Source organism: Pseudophryne corroboree, chromosome 1 (assembly GCF_028390025.1).
Source record: "Pseudophryne corroboree isolate aPseCor3 chromosome 1, aPseCor3.hap2, whole genome shotgun sequence".
In the NCBI taxonomy this organism is placed as follows: domain Eukaryota; kingdom Metazoa; phylum Chordata; class Amphibia; order Anura; family Myobatrachidae; genus Pseudophryne; species Pseudophryne corroboree.
This window is the reverse complement of record NC_086444.1, coordinates 349,571,448-349,592,978: the sequence shown is the minus strand read 5'-3', so window position 1 is coordinate 349,592,978 and position 21,531 is coordinate 349,571,448. Positions and strand designations below refer to the sequence as shown.

Sequence of the window (21,531 nt, the reverse complement as noted above, 5' to 3'; positions counted from 1 at the left end):
CCACCTTGAAGGAGGTCGCCCATATTCTCCAGTGGGCGGAGCATTGGATTCCCACCATCTCCACAGTTCACATTCCAGAAGTGGAAAACTGGGAAGCAGATTATTAAGCCCTCACACGGTCCGTCTGGGAGAATGGGAGCTTCATCAAAAAGTCTTTCTGACCTGGTATGTCTGTGGGGGACACCCGACATCGACCTCATGGTGTCTCATCTCAGCTGAAACCTATCTCCGTATGGCTCACGGACTCAAGAGCCTGAAGTAACGCTGATCGATGCCTTGACAGCTCCATGGCATTTTCAACCGGGATGTGTGTTCCCATCAATTCCCTTAATACTCCTATTTCAACGTTTCCGGAGAGGTGGTCTCGTCAGTGGTACACTCTCCTCCTCCGCATGGTAACCAAGGAACCGTTCCATCTACCTCTGAGACCTGATCTACTTCTACAAGGCCTTTGTCGCTACCACAATGTAAATTGTTTGGCTTTGACGGCATGGTTTTTGAATCCAGCATTCGAAGAGCTAAATGTTTATCACGGCCAGTGGTGAGAACCATGCTTTCAGTCTAGGAAACCAGTCACCTCACGAATTTATCACAGAGTATGGCGTATCTATATTGCTTCGTGTGAAAGGTGTGGATTGTCGCCGGACCTCTTGTGCTTGCCTCCCCTGTTGTCTTTCCTTCAGGATGGTCTGACTAAAGGACTTAGTCTTCCTTCCCTTAAAGGACAAGGCATTGTTGGTACTTATGTCATAAAAGATTCTCTCATTCCGGAGGTCCAGACGTTCCTTCAAGGGGTGCTCGGGCGGGTTTCAACCTCAGTTTGTTCCTCCGGTCCCCCCCACCCCATGGATTTAAATTTGGTTCTTCGGGCTCTCCGGAAGCCTCCGCTTTAGCCACTGGAAACTGTTGAATTCCGGTTTCTTATGCTGAAGGTTGATTTTCTTTTGGCCATTGCTTCAACCAGACGTGTTTCAGAGTTAGCGACTCTTTCTTGCAGACCACCATTGTTGGTTTTTCACGAGGATCGAGTGGTCTTGCGTATGGAGCCTTCATTTTTGCCAAAGGTTGTTTGCTTTCCATATGAATCAGGACATAGTGCTTCCAGCGTTTGTGCCAGTCTTCTGGAAATTGTCATTTGGCGTTATTAGATGTTAGGGCCTTACGCTTTTGTTTGTCCAGTACAGAGTCTATTCACCGTACAGATACCTTGTTGGTTTTGATTGACGCACCCAAGCGTGGCTGGCCGGCCTGTAAAAACACGGTAGCGCGTTGAGTATCTCAGCTATTCGGCAGGCCAATGTCTCTTCTGCATTACCTGTTCCTGACTCCCTGAGGGCTCATTTGACTAGGGCTGTTGGGGCCTCCTGGGCTGTTCGCGGCGGTGTTTCAGTTGAGCAGCTGTGTAGAGCGGCAACTTGGTCATTCATGCATACTTTCACTAAGTTTTACAGTTTTCTTTTGGTTTGGAGACTGCCTCTGTTGGGCGTCAAATTTTACAGACTGCTATGCAGTCTGTTCCTCCCTCCTGTTTAGCTTGCTTTGGGAAATCCCATCAGTAAGTGCGCAGCGTTCCCCAGATGGATGAAAGAAAAGTAGGGATTTTTGTTTACTTAACATAAAATCTTTCTCTGATTCCATCTGGTGGACACTGCGATCCCTCCCGTATTTTTGTCTGGTTTATTGGTTGTATTCTGTTCTGCCTCTTCAGGCTTTGCTAAACGTTAACTGTGGTAAGAGTTGGTCAGGCTGGAGATGGGAGGGGTTAGATGGGGGAGGAGTTAGTTTCTATAGGTTCTGTGCCAAACTACCTTCCCAAACACTCTAACCCATCAGTAAGTCCACAGCGTCCCCCAGATGGAATCAGAGATTTCTCATACGTCCTAGAGGATGTTGGGGTCCACTTCATGACCATGGGGTATAGACTGTTCCGCAGGCTCCTTCCTCTATGCCCCTCCTCCAGACCTCAGTTTTAGAAATGTGCCCAGGCAGACTGGATGCACTCCAGAGGAGCTCTACTGAGTTTCTCTGAAAAGACTTATGTTAGGTTTTTTTTATTTTCAGGGAGATCTGCTGGCAACAGACTCCCTGCTTCGAGGGACTGAGGGGGCAGAAGTAGGAACCAACTTCCTGAAGAGTTTCATGGCTCTGCTACTGGCTGACAGGACACCATTAGCTCCTGAAGGGTACTGAACGCTAGCCCTGTCTAGATGCTCACTCCCACAGCGCGCCGTCACCCCCCTCACAGAGCCAGAAGTCAGAAGACAGGTGAGTGTAAGAAGATAGATCTTCAATCAAGTAAAGTGACGGCTGAGGTACAGCATGGCTGGCGGGAGCGCAGCGCGCCATTGCTGCCCACACACACAGGCACTGCAGGGCTAAAAGGGGGCATAAGATGCCCAGGCACAGCCATACCCCCGCCAGTATAAATATTGTGTACATACTCTGAGGTAAAAATGCGCCATTGCGGGGGCGGAGCTTCTTCCTCAGGCAGCCAGCACACTGCTCAGCGCCATTTTTTCTCTCCCCTACGTCTGCAGAGACGTCGCTGGTCCTCCTCCACTTCTGACTACAAGTATCGGGGTGCATAACGGGTGGCACAAGTGATTTTGGTGCTTTACAAGTGTGTTCATACTGTGTAAATAGCGCTGCATGTCAGTGGGCATTCTGTGTTCACAGGCATTAGATACTGGTGCTGGGGTTGTGAACTGGCTGCTCCTAAACTGTGTCCCTCTGACAGATTTTACTGTGGGTCTGTCCCCTATAAGTCCCAGAGTGTCTGTGTGGGTGTTGTACACGTGTGTGAACATGTCTGAGGCAGGGAGTTCCTCCCCGGAGGAAACCATGTTAGGGACACAGAGTTGTAATGTGGTGGTTCTGCCGGCACACCAAGAACCTGCATGGGTGAAAGAAATACGTGATGGTATGCATCATATCAATAGGAGATTAGATAAGTCTGAATCTCATGCTGAATGCTGGAGAAAATCTGTGGAAGATGTGATTTTTCAGGGCTCTGTTCTTCCATCCTCAGGCGACCCCTCTGGGTCACATAAGAGACAATTTGCGAATATTGTGCATACTGAAACGGACACGGACACTGATTCTTGTGTCGAAGATAGTGACTCCAGAGAAATAGATCATAATTTGGCGAAAAATATACAATATATGATTGTAGCTATAAGGGAAGTTCTGGAAATCACTCCTGTACCTCAGGAGAAGGCTTATTTCTATAAAGAAAAGAAATCCAAGGTCACTTTCCCTCCTTCCCACGAGCTTAATACTCTCTTTGAAGGGATGTGGGTGAATCCCGAAAATAAATTTCGGATTCCCAAGAGAATTCAGATAGCTTATCCTTTCCCGATGGAGGACAGAAAAAAATGGGAGTCACCCCCTGTATTAGACAGTGCTAGGTCCAGGTTGACAAAGAAGGTAATTCTCCCTGCACCTGGCACGGCTTCACTAAAAGAGCCGGCAGACCGAAAGATGGAAACTACATTGAAATCCATTTATGTTGCAAATGGTACGCTACTCAGACCCACAATTGGTTGCGCGTGGGTTAGTCGCGCTATTGAAAAATGGTCAGAAAGCGTGTCATCAGAAACTGACACTATTGATAAAGATGAGATACTCCTTAAGTTAGGGGATATCAAAGACGCTGCCGCATACATGCTAGAAGCGATGAAAGATATTGGACTCTTGAGTTCACAAGCCGCTACCATGGCAGTATCGGCTCGGCGGGCGTTGTGGATTCGCCAGTTAACGCGGATGCAGATTCCAAAAGAAATATGGAGGCCCTCCCTTATAAAGGTGAGGCCTTATTTGGCGATGGACTGGATGCGTTAGGCTCGGCGGCTACCGCAGGTAAGTAGACATTTTTGCTCTATGCGCCGGCACCGGCAAAAAAGACATATCACCCTCACATGCAGTCCTTTCGGCCCAGTAAATACAAAAAAGCAAGAGGTTCCCCCTTCTTTGCAGGTAGGGGAAGGGGAAAGGGAAAGAAGTCCACAGTGGCTCCATGTTCCCAGGAGCAGAAGTCTACCCCTACTTCTACTTCTGCCAAATCTACAGCATGAAGCTGGGGCTCCCTTGCGGGAGGCTGCGCGGGTGGGGGCACGTCTCAAACTGTTCAGTCAGGGTTGGATTCAATCTGGCCTTGATCCCTAGGTTTTACAAATAGTGTCACAGGGGTACAAACTGGAGTTTCAAGACGTTCCCCCATGCCGATTTTTCAAATCGACCTTGCCAGCTTCTCTTCCAGAAAGAGAAGCAGTAACGACGGCAATTCAGAAATTATGTCAGGACTAGGTCATAGTCCTGTTACCTTTGCCACAACAAGGGGAGGGGTTTCTATTCAAGCCTCTTTGTAGTTCCGAAGCCGGACGGCTCGGTCAGACTGATCCTAAACCTAAAAAATCTGAATCTCTACTTGAAACGGTTCAAGATGGAATCACTCAGGGCGGTGATTTGCAGTCTGGAGGACGAGGATTACATGGTGTCGGTAGACATAAAGGATGCTTACCTGCATGTTCCCATTTATCCTCTTCACCAGGCTTATCTGAGATTCGCGGTTCAGGATTGCCATTACCAGTTCCAGACGTTGCCTTTCGGTCTCTCCACCGCGCCGAGGGTATTCATCAAGGTGATGGCGGAGATGATGGTCCTCCTTCGTCAAAAAGGAGTCAATATAATTCCCTATCTGGACGATCTGCTGATAAAGGTGAGATCCAGGGAGCAGTTGCTACAGAACATCACACTCTCCCTGTCTATACTCCAACAACACGGTTGGATCATAAATTTTCCAAAGTCACAGTTGGATCCGACGACAAGATTGTCTTTTCTCGGGATGATTCTGGACACACAAGTTCAGAGTTTTTCTTCCGGTGGAAAAAGCTCTGGAAATCCACACAATGGTAAAACAGATATTGAAACCATCAAGTGTGTCGATCCATCAGTGCATTCGGTTGTTCGGGAAAATAGTGGCGGCCTACGAGGCCATACAGTATGGCACGTTCCATGCCAGAATATTCCAGTGGGACCTGTTGGACAAGTGGTCGGGATCCCACCTACACATGCACCGGAAGATTGTCCTGTCGTCAAAAGCCAGGATTTCACTCCTGTGGTGGCTACACAGATCGCACCTACTTGAGGGACGCAGGTTTGGGATTCAGGACTGGGTCCTGGTAACCACGGATGCAAGTCTCCGAGGCTGGGGAGCTGTCACTCAGGGGGAAAACTTCCAAGAAAAATGGTGAAGTCAGGAAGCCTGCCTTCACATAAACGTGCTGGAATTGAGAGCCATTTACAATGGCCTTCAACAAGCGGTACATCTTCTTCAAGATCATCCCGTGCAGATCCAGTCGGACAATGTAACAGCAGTCGCATACATAAACAGGCAGGGCGGAACGAAAAGCAGAGCGGCAATGGCAGAGGTGGCGAAGATCCTCCTCTGGACCTTAATGTGGTGTTGCAGTTCCTTCAATCGGACTGGTTTGAGACTCTACGAGAGATAGAGTTGAAGTTTCTCACTTGGAAAGTGGTGATGCTTTTAGCATTGGCATCCGCACGGCGGGTGTCTGAATTTGGGGGCCTTGTCTCACAAGAGCCCTTACCTGATCTTCCATGAAGATAGGGCAGAGTTGAGAACTCGTCAACATTCTCTTCCAAAGGTGGTTTCATCTTTCCATATAAACCAACCTATTGTGGTGCCAGTAGTTACTGACAAGTTCATGGAATCAAAGTCTCTAGATGTGGTTAAAGCTTTGAAGATTTATGTCGCTAGAACAGCTCGAATTTGGAAAACAGAGTCTTTGTTTGTCCTGTATGCTCCCAACAAGATTGGGTGTCCTGCTTCCAAGCAGACTATTGCGCGTTGGATCAGAGGTACGATTCAGCAAGCTCATACTATGGCTGGATTGCCGTTACCGATGTCGGTGAAGGCCCATTCCACTAGGAAGGTGGGCTCATCCTGGGCTGCTGCCCGGGGGGTCTCGGCATTACAACTTTGCCGAGCAGCTACTTGGTCGGGGTCAAACACATTTGCAAAATTCTACAAGTTTGACACCTTGGCCGATGAAGACCTCAAGTTCGGTCAATCGGTGCTGCAGGGTCATCCGCACTCTCCCGCCCGTACTGGAGCTTTGGTATAAACCCCATGGTCATGAAGTGGACCCCAGCATCCTCTAGGACGTATGAGAAAACAGGATTTTAATACCTACCGGTTAATCCTTTTCCGTAGAGGATGCTGGGCGCCCGTCCCAGTGCGTACTTTACCTGCAGTTTAGTTCATTAGAGTTACACATGTTGTGTTATATTAGTTCAGCATGTTGCTGTAATTGGTTCATGCCTGTTGGCGTGTGTTATGTTGATTGCCATGTTGTGCGGCATGGTTGAGGTGTGAACTGGTATGTATCTCACCACTAGTATTAAAGTAAATCCTTTCCTCGAAATGTCCGTCTCCCTGGGCACAGTTCCTATAACTGAGGTCTGGAGGAGGGGCATAGAGGGAGGAGCCAGTTCACACCCATTGAAAAGTCTTAAAGTGCCCATGGTTCCTGCGGAACCGTCTATACCGCATGGTCATGAAGTGGCCCCCGGCATCCTCTACGGACTAGGAGAAAAGGATTTACCGGTAGGTTTTAAAATCCTGTTTTTACGGTAAGTAAACAAAAAATAAGATTTTACTTACCGGTAAATCTATTTCTCGTAGTCCGTAGTGGATGCTGGGGACTCCGTAAGGACCATGGGGAATAGACGGGCTCCGCAGGAGACATGGGCACTTTAAGAAAGAATTTAGATTCTGGTGTGCTCTGGCTCCTCCCTCTATGTCCCTCCTCCAGACCTCAGTTAGAGAAACTGTGCCCGGAAGAGCTGACAGTACAAGGAAAGGATTTTGATAATCCAGGGCAAGATACATACCAGCCACACCAATCACACCGTATAACTTGTAATAACCTTACCCAGTTAACAGTATGAACAACAAGGAGCATCAGTTCAACCCTGATGCAACTATAACATAACATAACCCTTATTTAAGCAATAATTATATACAATTATATACAAGCATTGCAGAAGAAGTCCGCACTTGGGACAGGCGCCCAGCATCCACTACGGACTACGAGAAATAGATTTACCGGTAAGTAAAATCTTATTTTCTCTAATGTCCTAGTGGATGCTGGGGACTCCGTAAGGACCATGGGGATTATACCAAAGCTCCCAAACGGGCGGGAGAGTGCGGATGACTCTGCAGCACCGATTGAGCAAACACAAGGTCCTCCTCAGCCAAGGTATCAAACTTGTAGAACTTTGCAAAAGTGTTTGAACCTGACCAAGTAGCCGCTCGGCAAAGCTGTAATGCCGAGACCCCTCGGGCAGCCGCCCAAGAAGAGCCCACCTTCCTAGTGGAATGGGCCTTAACTGATTTTGGCAGCGGCAATCCAGCCGCAGAATGAGCCTACTGAATCGTGTTACAGATCCAGCGAGCAATAGTTTGCTTTGAAGCAGGAGCACCCAGCTTGTTGGATGCATACAGGATAAACAGCGACTCAGTTTTCCTGACACTAGCCGTTCTGGCTACATAAACCTTCAAAGCCCTGACCACATCCAGTAACTCGGAATCCTCCAAGTCACGAGTAGCCACAGGCACCACAATAGGTTGGTTCATATGAAAGGATGACACCACTTTTGGCAGAAATTGTGGGCGGGTCCGCAATTCTGCTCTATCCATATGGAAAACCAGATAGGTGCTTTTATGTGACAAAGCCGCTAATTCTGACACACGCCTAGCCGAAGCCAAGGCTAATAGCATGACCACCTTCTACGTGAGATATTTTAACTCCATGGTTTTAAGTGGTTCAAACCAGTGTGATTTCAGGAAACTCAACACCACGTTTAGATCCCAAGGTGCCACTGGAGGCACAAAAGGGGGCTGAATATGTAGCACTCCTTTTACAAACGTCTGAACTTCAGGTAGAGAAGCCAGCTCTTTTTGAAAGAAAATGGACAGGGCCGAAATCTGGACCTTAATGGAACCCAATTTTAGGCCCAAAGTCACTCCCGACTGTAGGAAGTGAAGGAAACGGCCCAGCTGGAATTCCTCCGTGGCGGCATTCCTGGCCTCACACCAAGCAACATATTTTCGCCATATACGGTGATAATGTTGAGCCGTCACGTCCTTCCTAGCCTTTATCAGTTTAGGAATAACCTCATCCGGAATGCCTTTTTCTGCTAGGATCCGGCGTTCAACCGCCATGCTGTCAAACGCAGCCGCGGTAAGTCTTGGAACAGACCGGGCCCCTGTTGCAACAAGTCCTGTCTTAGAGGCAGAGGCCACGGGTCCTCTGTGAGCATTTCTTGCAGATCAGGATACCAAGTCCTTCTTGGCCAATCCGGAACAATGAGTATTGTTCTCACTCCTCTTTTTCTTATGATTCTCAGCACCTTGGGTATGAGAGGAAGAGGAGGAAATACATAGACCGACTGGAACACCCACGGTGTCACCAGTGCGTCCACAGCTATCGCCTGAGGGTCTCTTGATCTGGCGCAATACCTCTGTAGCTTTTTGTTGAGGCGGGATGCCATCATGTCCACCTGTGGCAGTTCCCACCGACTTGCAATCTGCATGAAGACTTCTTGATGAAGTCCCCACTCTCCCGGGTGGAGGTCGTGCCTGCTGAGGAAGTCTGCTTCCCAGTTGTCCACTCCCGGAATGAACACTGCTGACAGTGCTCTTACGTGATTCTCCGCCCAGCGAAGAATTCTGGTGGCTTCCACCATCGCCACCCTGCTCCTTGTGCCGCCTTGGCGGTTTACATGAGCCACTGCGGTGATGTTGTCTGACTGAATCAGAACCGGTTGGTCGCGAAGCAGGGTCTCCGCTTGACGTAGGGCGTTGTATATGGCCCTTAGTTCCAGGATGTTGATGTGAAGGTAAGTCTCCTGACTTGACCACAGACCTTGGAAATTTCTTCCCTGTGTGACTGCCCCCCACCCTCGGAGGCTTGCATCCGTGGTCACCAGGACCCAGTCCTGAATGCCGAATCTGCGGCCCTCGAGAAGGTGAGCACTCTGCAGCCACCACAGGAGAGACACCCTGGCCCTGGGGGATAGGGTGATTAACCGATGCATCTGAAGATGTGATCCGGACCATTTGTCCAGCAAGTCCCATTGAAAGGTCCTCGCATGGAACCTGCCGAAGGGAATGGCCTCGTATGATGCCACCATCTTTCCCAGGACTCGCGTGCAGTGATGCACCGACACCTGTTTTGGTTTTAATATTTTTCTGACCAGTGTCATGAGTTCCTGAGCCTTCTCCATCGGGAGATAAACCCTTTTCTGGTCTGCGTCCAGAATCATGCCCAGGAAAGGCAGACGAGTCGTAGGAATCAACTGCGACTTTGGAATATTTAGAATCCAGCCGTGTTGTCGTAACACTTCCAGAGAGCGTGCTACGCTGATCAGCAACTGCTCTCTTGACCTCGCTTTTATGAGGAGATCGTCCAAGTATGGGATAATTGTGACCCCATGCTTCCGCAGGAGTACCATCATTTCCACCATTACCTTGGTAAATATTCACGGTGCCGTGGAGAGACCAAATGGCAACGTCTGAAATTGGTAATGACAATCCTGTACCACAAACATGAGGTATGCCTGATGAGGTGGATAAATGGGGACATGAAGGTATGCATCTTTTATGTCCAGAGACACCATAAAATCCCCCCCTTCCAGGCTTGCGATGACCGCTCTGAGCGATTCCATCTTGAACTTGAACCTTTTCAGGTATATGTTCAGGGATTTTAAATTCAATATGGGTCTGACCGAACCGTCCGGTTTCGGTACTACAAACATGGTCGAATAATAACCCCTTCTTTGTTGAAGGAGGGGAACCTTGACCACCACCTGTTGAAGATACAATTTGTGAATTGCAGTTAGCACGATTTCCCTCTCGAGGGGGGAAGCTGGCAGGGCCGATTTGAGGTATCGGTGAGGGGACATCTCTTCGAATTCCAGCTTGTATCCCTGCGACACAATATCTATCGCCCAGGGATCTAACTGGGAGTGAACCCACATGTGGCTGAAATTTCGGAGACACGCCCCCACCGGGCCTAGCTCCGCCTGTGGAGCCCAGCGTCATGCGGTGGATTTTGTGGAAGCCGGGGAGGACTTCTGTTCCTGGGAACTAGCTGTGTTGTGCAGCTTCTTTCCTCTGCCCCTGGCAAGAAAGGACGCACCTCGGACTTTATTGCCGCTTTGTGATCGAAAGGACTGCATTTGGTAATACGGTGCTTTCTTAGGTTGTGAGGAAACATATGGCAAAAAATTTAACTTTCCAGCAGTAGCTGTGGAGACCAGGTCCGAGAGACCCTCCCCAAACAATTCCTCACCCTTGTAAGGCAAAACCTCCATGTGCCTTTTTGAGTCGGCATCACCTGTCCATTGCCGAGTCCACAGGACCCTTCTGGCAGAAATCGACATAGCATTTATTCTAGAGCCCAGTATACTAATGTCTCTTTGTCTTTTATATGCCCCAGGGTCATTAATATAGTATCCTTGTCTAAGGTATCAAGTTCCTCAGATAAGGTATCCGTCCATGCTGCTACAGCACTACACACCCAGGCTGACGCGATCGCTGGCCTCAGTAAAGGTACCTGAATGCGTATAAATGGACTTCAGAGTACCCTCTTGCTTTCTATCCGCAGCATCTTTGACGGTGGCCGTATCCTGTGACGGCAGGGCTACCCTCTTGGATAAGCGTGTCAAAGCTTTGTCCACCCTAGGGGAGGATTCCCAGCGTAACCTGTCCGTTGGCGGGAAAGGGTACGCCATAAGCATCCGTTTGGAAATCTGCAGTTTTTTATCTGGAGATTGCCAAGCCTTTTCACATAACTCATTTAGCTCGTGTGAAGGGGGAAAGGTTACCTCCGGCTTCTTTTCCCCATACATATGCACCCTCTTGTCAGGGACTGGGGTTTCCTCTGTGATGTGCAACACATCCTTAATTGCTATACTCATATAACGGATGGCTTTAGCCAATTTTGGCTGTATTTTTGCATCATTGTAATCGACACTGGAGTCAGAATCAATGTCGGTATCTGTGTCAACAATTTAGGATAGTGGGCGCTTCTGAGACCCTGACGGCCTCTGCGACATAGGATCAGGCACGGGCTGAGACCCTGACTGTCCTGAGGCTTCAGCTTTTTCCAACCTTTTATGCAAGGAATTTACATTATCCTTTAAAACCTTCCACATATCCATCCAATCAGGTGTCGGCGGAGACACCACATTCATTTGCTCCCGCTCTGTTTCCACATAGCCTTCCTCGTCAAACATGTCGACACAAGCGTACCGACACACCACACACACAGGCAATGCTCTTTTGAAGACAGTTCCCCCCACAAGGCCCTTTGGAGAGACAGAGAGAGAGTATGCCAGCACACACCCCAGTGCTATATAACCCAGCAATAACACAGTAACTTAATGTTAACCCAGTAGCCCCCCCCCCCCCCCTCTCTTTTTACCCTCTTTTACCGTGTATCTGCAGGGGAGAGACTGGGGAGCTTCCTCTCAGCGGAGCTGTGGAGAAAAAATGGCGCTGGTGAGTGCTGAGGAAGAAGCCCCGCCCCCTCAGCGGCGGGCTTGTGTCCCGCTTCAATGTACAATTTTTGGCGGGGGCTCATACATATATACAGTGCCCAACTGTATATATGTGTACTTTTTGCCAAAGAGGTCCCAATTGCCCCCCCCTGCGCCCTGCACCCTTACAGTGACCGGAGTATGTGAGGTGTGTGTGGGAGCAGTGGCGCACAGCTGCAGTGCTGTGCGCTACCTCAGTGAAGACTGGAGTCTTCTGCCGCCGATTTCGAAGTCTTCTTGCTTCTTATGCTCACCCGGCTTCTGTCTTCCGACTCTGCGAGGGGGACGGCGGCGCGGCTCTGGGATCGGACGACGAGGGTGAGATCCTCTGTACGATCCCTCTGGAGCTAATGGTGTCCAGTAGCCTAAGAAGCACGACCTATCTTCAGAGAGTAGGGCTGTTTCTCTCCCCTCAGTCCCACGATGCAGGGAGTCTGTTGCCAGCAGAGCTCCCTGAAAATAAAAAACCTAACAAAATACTTTCTTACAGCAAGCTCAGGAGAGCTCACTGAACAGCACCCAGCTCGTCCGGGCACAGATTCAAACTGAGGTCTGGAGGAGGGACATAGAGGGAGGAGCCAGAGCACACCAGAATCTAAATTCTTTCTTAAAGTGCCCATGTCTCCTGCGGAGCCCGTCTATTCCCCATGGTCCTTTACGGAGTCCCCAGCATCCACTAGGACGTTAGAGAAATCCCTAATTTTTTAATGCATCGCTAATGAACTTTACGTTAGCAGATCAAAGTGCACCTAGGAAAATCTAATTTCAATGAATGTTTTGCCACGTGTAAGATATTAATGCAGCCAGTTTGATTCCAGATCTGCCTGTTTGCAATGCATCAGTTATGTAATAAATACTATTACTGTTACCGTGGCACTTTCCATCAGGATGATATGGCTGATGGGGGCAGACCTGGATGCTCGTACTTTGCAAGAATGTAGTATACCCTGCACCGAAACCAAATAAATTATTTACATATTAATCAACCAGCTAACTAGTAATTTTCCCATAATAATTTGGGTTTATTTTGCTGGAGGTGCTCCAACAATCATTTATGCCTTAAAGATACACAAAAGCCGGCAGTTTGCCGGAAAAAACAGAGATTGCCTTTTTTGGAGCACTCTTTTAAATTAATTAATTTTGAATTGAAATGATTAGTACTTTAAAACATAACTTTTAATGGCACTCTTTAAAATAAAGGGGTGAAAATTTGAGTCATAGCTGTCATGTATATTGACACGCCTCCCCCGTTATGGTGACTAATATTCAGTGTGAGAAAATCTTTCTAACATAAATTGAAATATAAAACTTAAATGAGTTAATTATCTTAGTCAACAGCTTAATATTGTAATCACCTGGCTATATATTATTCTGGCATAGATAATGCTCTAGATTTCGCATCACTGTTTTAAAACAAAACAAATTATAAAACAAATTATATGGAATATGCTGCTTCAGTACCACTATTCATACAAATAGTGCTAATACAGTAACTAAACATTTAAATTGTGATTATCACAAACACTTAAATTGCTCACACAATGCCAGACATAATTGACATGTATGACTGAATTCTTTTGTCAGCAGAATTATGTTACCTGTTGTTAGCTGGAATTAACGTGATCCCAATTCACTCCGTCACACTGGTCTGTTATTATAACCTGATTGGGAATCAGCGGAGAATTGATACCGCAACCTGTAACAGTGGTTAACAATTCCTACAAGGTGCAGAGTGGTGCTGATTTTACACAGTATTCGATGATATTGCTCAAGTAATATTCTCAATTATAACCTGATTGGGAATCAGCGGAGAGTTGATACCGCGACCTGTAACAGTGGTTAACAATTCCTACAAGGTGCAGAGTGGTGTTGATTTTACACGGTATTCAATGATATTGCACAAGTAATATTCTCAAAACCTTAATGGAGTAACAAAGATAATTCAAAACCTGATTTGTGGATCCATAAACACTAACGTAGCTGTCACAATCTGATCCATATTTCTTAATTCAATTCTTAGGCATCAGAAAATATATTATCTATTAATAGCTATATTAGCATAATTACAATTCAGACTGCCATGTCAGTCTGTTATTGTGACTTAATTAGGAATCAGCTAAGAGTTAGTAACATAGCCTATAACAAGTGTCAGCCTTATCTACAGGGTACTGAGTAATAATTATCGGCAAAAATAAATGTACATTAGCCAATTACAGACACTCAGGCTGTAAACACAATATGAACACGTTAGTTAGTTCTTCTGTATTCAAGCCTATAGCTGGAAAATTCAAAGACATTAATCCTCTATTACAGAATGTGAATTCTGCGGCTCATTAGTGGCAAATATGTAACAGCTACAGTGTTTCCTTTAATGTTTTTGGAATTTCAACCCCCCAGAAACACTTTTGACACATCAGATTCAGCATATTGGATTGATACCACTTGTTACACATTCAATCCCCTGTGACTTCGCATCGCTTATAATGTTTACCAGGTTTGACTTAACGTATATTTACAGCAGTGCCTCAATAATAATAACATATATCGAGAAAAAATTGTACCATCGAATTCAACACATTAAATCAATGTCCATGCATTTTAATCCACTGTGAGTGCACATTTTATAATGTTTCTTCTGTAGATACAACATGTATTAGCAGCAGTGTCTCTATATATTAATGGAGCAGCGTTCCTTAAATAAACCTTTTTGATTGTACACATGCCTAGAGGATCCCATTCCCATGTGAATATAAGCTGCCCAAAAGGAACAGTTCAGCAATGCATGTCATATACGTCATATACCACATTAAATAGTTTTCATCAATAATTTATACTTTGAGACAATTTGTAGCGTTTCTGCATTTAACTCAGCATAATGTTTGCAACAGTATCTCTATTAAATATCAGTACAGTGTTTCTCTAAAAAGCTTTAGATTATATACATATCCACGGGATACCATTCCCATGTAAACGTGAGCTGCCCCCCCCAAAAAAGGGGAATCTAAATGTCACAGATCACATTAAAGAATTTTTTGTTATGTTTTAAAGTACTAATCATTTCAATTCAAAATTAATTAATTTAAAAGAGTGCTCCAAAAAAGGCAATCCCTGTTTTTTCTGGATGCTCGTACTCCAATATGTAATTACGCTCTCTGCAGTGTTGTAATCTGTGTAGCTAAAGATAGGTAGGCAGAAGGGGTATCGTACGGTATGCCGGCGCGATCGGACTCCCGGCGTCCAGCATACCGGCGCCGGGAGCCCGACCGCCTGCATACCGACAGCGTGGCGAGCGCAAAGGAGCCCCTTGTGGGCTTGCTGCGCTCGCCACGCTGCGGGCACGGTGGCGCGCTATGCGCGCCACACTATTTTGTTCTCCCTCCAGGGGGGTCGTGGACCCCTACGAGGGAGAATAGTTGTCGGTTTGCCGGGTGTCGGGATTCCGGCGCCGGTATATTGTGCTCCGGGATCCCGACATTCAGCATACAGAAGACCACCCGGCAGAAGATGTAGAAAATTCCTATAGAATGTTTGGCTCATCTGTTTAAGTGCTCCATTTGTCATTTCAGAAACACGATCCTCCCGTCAGTAGTATTCCTTGCTTGCATTATAAGAAAATGAAGGATAATGAAGAGGAGCAGCGAAACAATGAGATTGCTTTCGCTCGCCGTCCATTGGAATCCCCATGTGAAAAATCTTTGGAGCACCAGACTGAAGAGCCGGACTCCACTGCTGCTGACAGCTTTGCCTCAGATGACCGAGAAACTACAGGGGACATAGCACAGGGAGCACTGGGGCAGGTGAAAGCAAAAGTGGAAGTTTGCAAAGATGAGTCCGTTGGTGAGTACAGTTAAGTTTTACAAACATAATCAAAATATAATTTTATTTTGGTGACTGTGTTCAATTTAGCTCAGAAGTCCCATTCTCTGTTTTGCAAGAATACAATGCTTTCCAGCGTAGAGCTAGACATTCTGCTGTCTGCAGAAAAATGTATAGTACCAATATTAGAGGGGACTCTCAAAGGCCAAAAATGCACACCAAGCTTTGATGTGAGAGCATATGCCTAGGAGCATTGTCATTTTATGTACCACGATGATGCCTGAATTTTGAATGAAGGTGGTTATACATAAATTCATACATATCACTTGTAATTGTTTGTGTTCTTAGACGTGGAAGATTTCCGAAGCTATTTGGAAAAAAGATTTGATTTTGAGCAGATTACTGTTAAGAAATTCAGGACATGGGCGGAAAGGAGGCAGTTTAACCGTGAAGTGAAACGTAAGCAGGCTGAATCTGAGAGACCGATTTTACCTGCCAATCAGAAACTTATTACCTTGTCTGTTCAGGATGCGCCAACAAAGAAAGGTTTGTTTCACTGCAGAAATGTCAACTTTTCTGTTAGTATTTTACCGCTTATTCAAGATGCAGCTAAAATTAAACAAACTTGCATTGGTGAAACGTGTTTATGTATGTATGGAAATATATGTATGTATGTTACCAGCCTATCAAAATGGTGGAGCAACATAACAATGTTTGCGCTGGCAGCTGAATGGAGAAACACTTGACTGGCTCCATCGGTCGCCATCTAGTGCCCACTGGTGCGTGCAACACTTGATTTCCCCCATTGAGGTGAGGAGCAAATTGACACATCTAGATCTTTCTCCTTCATAAATCTCGGGGAAGCTGCGCACTTACTAAGGGGTTAGAGTGTGTGGTATAGAGTTTGGCACAGAATCTTTCTGCTGCGAGGTACACTGGGCTCCACAAGGATAACATCGGGGTGTAGAGTAGGATCTTGATCTGAGGCACCAAAAGTCTCAAAGCTTTGACTGTTCCCAAGATGCACAGCACCGCCTCCTCTATAACCCCGCCTCTGTGCACAGGAGCTCAGTTTGTATGGTGCCATGTAGTAAGCAGGCAATCAGCAGGGGGGCTGCCATTGCAGCCCATATTATAGCTTAATCAGACGTAAAGAAGAACTTTTGAAGACTTCAAGGGCTGCAGCTTTTATGCATGTCACATAAGACATCCTTAGCTGCAGCTCCATCACTCCCCCAGCGGCGCTGTATACTCCCGCGCCCTGGTTGCCGGGTTACTACAGTGGAGGCTCTGGTTTCCTTCTGTCAGTCACACACACCCGCCGCTGCCCTCCAGGATCGCGTGGCCGCAGGTACAAGGGGAGTTAAGGGGTCTCTTTGGCCCGCTGTTAACCGTGATCTGGCGCGGCTGTGGGAGGCGGGCTGCATGCTCTGGCTTGGACACTGTAAAGGGCAGCCGCTCCACTAGTCACTGGGACACAGGGCACAGGTGGGGTTTTTTCTCTCCTAAAAACCCCGTTTTAAGCAAGCCTGCAGAGCCCAGTGGGGAAGCCAGCAGGGGGATAAGGCCTAACCTGTAGCCCCTTCCCCAGTCCCAGGGCGCCATTTCAGTGAATGTTCCCACCCTGGAGCTGCATATCTCTCCCTCACTCCGTCAGCCGCCATCACAACGGAGCTGCGCTGTTCCTGGGACTGCTGGGGCAAATCCTCCTCTGTGAAGCCGCCTGCTTGCCAGCATTGTGTATTTCTCTAACGTCCTAGTGGATGCTGGGGACTCCGTCAGGACCATGGGGAATAGCGGCTCCGCAGGAGACGGGGCACAAAAGCAAGCTTTTAGGATCACATGGTGTGTACTGGCTCCTCCCCCCATGACCCTCCTCCAAGCCTCAGTTAGGTTTTTGTGCCCGGCCGAGAAGGGTGCAATCTAGGTGGCTCTCTTAAAGAGTTACTTAGAAAAAGTTTTTAGGTTCTTTATTTTCAGTGAGTCCTGCTGGCAACAGGCTCACTGCATCGAGGGACTTAGGGGAGAGATTTTCAACTCACCTGCGTGCAGGATGGATTGGATTCTTAGGCTACTGGACATAGCTCCAGAGGGAGTCGGAACACAGGGCTCGCCCTGGGGTTCGTCCCGGAGCCGCGCCGCCGACCCCCCTTGCAGACGCTGAAGATGAAGAGGTCCGGAACCAGGCGGCAGAAGACTCTCAGTCTTCATCAGGTAGCGCACAGCACTGCAGCTGTGCGCCATTGTTGTCAGCACACTTCACACAGCGGTCACGGAGGGTGCAGGGCGCTGGGGGGGGGCGCCCTGGGCAGCAATGTATAATACCTGTATGGCGAAAAATACATCACATATAGCCCTTGAGGCTATATGGATGTATTTAACCCCTGCCAGATATCTAAAACTCCGGAGAAGAAGCCCGCCGAAAAGGGGGCGGGGCCTATTCTCCTCAGCACACAGCGCCATTTTCCTTCACAGAAAGGCTGGTGGGAAGGCTCCCATGCTCTCCCCTGCACTGCACTACAGAAACAGGGTTAAAACAGAGAGGGGGGGCACTGATTTGGCGATATGTATATATATTAAAATGCTATAAGGGAGGAACACTTATATAAAGGTTGTCCCTGGATAATTATAGCGTTTTGGTGTGTGCTGGCAAACTCTCCCTCTGTCTCCCCAAAGGGCTAGTGGGTCCTGTCCTCTATCAGAGCATTCCCTATGTGTGTGCTGTATGTCGGTACGTGTGTGTCGACATGTATGAGGAAAATATTGGTGAGGAGGCGGAGCAAATTGCCTGTAATGGTGATGTCACTCTCTAGGGAGTCGACACCGGAATGGATGGCTTATTTATGGAAATTACGTGACAATGTCAACACGCTGCAAGCCGGTTGACGACATGAGAGGGCCGGCGAACAAATTAGTATCTGTCCAGGCGTCTCAAACACCGTCAGGGGCTGTAAAATGCCCATTTACCTCAGTCTGTCGACACAGACCCAGACACGGACACTGATTTCAGTGTCGACGGTGAAGAAACAAACGTATTTTCTTTTAGGGCCACACGTTAAGGGCAATGAAGGAGGTGTTACATATTTCTGATACTCCAAGTACCACAAAAAAGGGTATTATGTGTGAGGTGAAAAAACTACCTGTAGTTTTTCCTGAATCAGATAAATTAAATGAAGTGTGTGATGATGCGTGGGTTTCCCCCGATAGAAAATTATTGGCGGTATACCCTTTCCCGCCAGAAGTTAAGGCGTGGTGGGAAACACCCCTCAGGGTGGATAAGGCGCTCACACGCTTATCAGAACAAGTGGCGGTACCATCTACGGATAGGGCCGTACTTAAGGAGCCAGCTGATAGGAGGCTGAAAAATATCCTAAAAAGTATACACACACATGCTGGTGTTATACTGCGACCAGCGATCGCCTCAGCCTGGATGTTCAGAGCTGAGGTGGCTTGGTCGGATTCCCTGACTAAAAATATTGATACCTTTGACAGGGACAGTATTTTATTGACTATAGAGCATTTAAAGGATGCATTTCTATATATGCGAGATGCGCAGAGGGATATTTGCACTCTGGCATCAAGAGTAAATGCGATGTCCATATCTGCAAGAAGATGTTTATGGACACGACAGTGGTCAGGTGATGCAGATTCCAAACGGCACAAAGATGTATTGCCGTATAAAGGGGAGGAGTTATTTGGGGTCGGTCCATGGGACCTGGTGGTCAGGGCAACTGCTGGAAAATCCACCGTTTTTACCCTAAGTCACATCTCTGCAGAAAAAGACACCGTCTTTTCAGCCTCAGTCCTTTCGTCCCTATAAGAGTCATATCTGCCCAGGGATAGAGGAAAGGGAAGAAGACTGCAGCAGGCAGCCCATTCCCAGGAACAGAAGCCCTCCACCGCTTCTACCAAGTTCTCAGCATGACGCTGGGACCGTACAGGACCCCTGGATCCTACAAGTAGTATCCAAGGGGTACAGATTGGAATGTCGAGAGTTTTCCCCCCTCGCAGGTTCCTGTAGTCTGCTGTACCAATGTCTCCCTCCGACAGGGAGGCAGTATTGAAAACAATTCACAAGCTGTATTCCCAGCAGGTGATAATAAAATTACCCCTCCGACAACAAGGAAAGGGGTATTACTCCACACTATATGGTGGTACTGAAGGCTAGGTGAGACCTATTCTAAATCTGAAAAATTTGAACACTTACAAGGGTTCAAATCCAGATGGAGTCACTCAGAGCAGTGATAGCAAAGAACAAGGGGACTATATGGTGTCCCGGGACATCAGGGATGCTTACCTCCATGTCCCAAAATTTGCCTTTTCTCACCAAGGGTACCTCAGGTTCGTGGTACAGAACTGTCACTATCAGTTTCAAGACGATGCCGTTGGATTGTCCAAGGCACCCCGGGTCCTTACCAAGGTAATGACCGAAAGGAGGATTCGTCTTCAAAGAAAATGGACGACCTCCTGATAAGAACAAGGTCCAGAGAACAGTTGGAGGTCGGAGTAGCACTATCTCAAGTAGTTCTACGACAGCACGGGTGGATTCTAAATATTCCAAAACCACAGTTGTTCCGACGACACGTCTGCTGGTCCTAGGGATGATTCTGGACACAGTCCAGGAAAAGGTGTTTCTCCCAGAGGAGAAAGCCAGGGAGTTATCCGAGCTAATCGGGATCCTCCTAAAACCAGGAAAAGTGTCAGTGCATCATTGCACAAGAGTCCTGGTAAAAATGGTGGCTTATTACGAAGCGCTTCCATTCGGCAGATTTCACGCAAGAACTCTTCAGTGGGATCTGCTGGACAAATGGTCCGGATCGCATCTTCAGATGCATCAGCGGATAACCCTATATCCAAGGACAAGGGTGTCTCTCCTGTGGTGATTACAGAGTGCTCATCTTCTAGAGGGCCGCAGATTCGGCATTCAGGATTGGATGCTCGTGACCACGGAGGCCAGCCTGAGAGGCTGGGGAGCAGTCACACAAGGAGTGTGATCAAGTCTGGAGAATTCTCTCCACATAAATATACTGGAGCTAAGAGCAAATTTATAATGCTCTAAGCTTAGCAAGACCTCTGCTTCAAGGTCAGCCGGTATTGATCCAGTGGGATAACATCACGGCAGTCGCCCACGTAAACAGAAAGGGCGGCACAAGAAGCAGGAGGGCAGTGGCAAAACTGCAAGGATTTTTCGCTAGGCGGAAAATCATGTGATAGCACTGTCAGCAGTGTTCATTCCGGGAGTGGACGACTGGGAAGCAGACTTCCTCAGCAGGCACGACCTCCACCCGGGAGAGTGGGAACTTCATCGGGAAGTTTTCCGCATGATTGTGAACCGTTGGGAAAGACCAAAGGTGGACATGATGGCGTCCCGCCCGAACAAAAAATGGGACAGGTATTGCGCCAGGTCACGAGACCTTCAGGCGATAGCTGTGGACGTCCTGGTAACACCGTGGGTGTAACAGTCGGTGTATGTGTTCCCTCCTCTGCTTCTCATAACCAAGGTATTGAGAATTATAAGACATAGAGGAGTAAGAACTATACTCGTGGCTCCGGATTGGCCAAGAGGGACTTGGTAACCGGAACTTCAAGAGATGCTCACAGAGGACTAATGGCCTCGGGAGCTAAGAAGGGATTTGCTTTCAGCAAGTACCATGTCTGTTCCAAGAGGAACCGTGGCATCGGCCTTTAAGAAAGGACCTGCTCCAGCAGGGACCTTGTCTGTTCCAAGACTTACCGCGACTGCGTTTGACGGCATGGCGGTTTGAACGCCGGATCCTAAGGGAAAAGGCATTCCGGAAGAGGTCATACCTACCCTGGTCAAAGCCAGGAAGGAAGTGACCGCACAACGTTATCACCACATGTGGTAAAAATATGTTGCGTGGGTGAGGCCAGGAAGGCCCCACGAAAAAAAAAAAAATTTCAACTAGGTCGATTTCTGCACTTCCTGCAAACAGGAGTGTCTATGAGCCTCAAATTGGGGTCCATTAAGGTTCAAGTTTCGGCCCTATAGATTTTCTTCCAGAAAGAATTGGCTTCAGTTCCTGAAGTCCAGACGTTTGTCAAGGGAGTATTGCATATACAGCCCTT

The 21,531-nt window shown here is 47.6% G+C and overlaps 1 protein-coding gene across 2 annotated transcripts in view; it reads left to right on the top strand.

Annotated features, from left to right (window-relative positions):
- DGCR8 (DGCR8 microprocessor complex subunit) overlaps window positions 1-21,531 on the top strand; it is a 158,750-nt gene that overhangs the window by 72,514 nt on the left and 64,705 nt on the right. For both annotated transcript variants that reach the window (XM_063964722.1, XM_063964723.1), the window contains 2 exons: window positions 15,195-15,465; window positions 15,793-15,990. In XM_063964722.1, coding sequence (XP_063820792.1) covers window positions 15,195-15,465; window positions 15,793-15,990 — 469 coding nt within the window. The remainder of the gene's footprint in view (window positions 1-15,194; window positions 15,466-15,792; window positions 15,991-21,531) is intronic.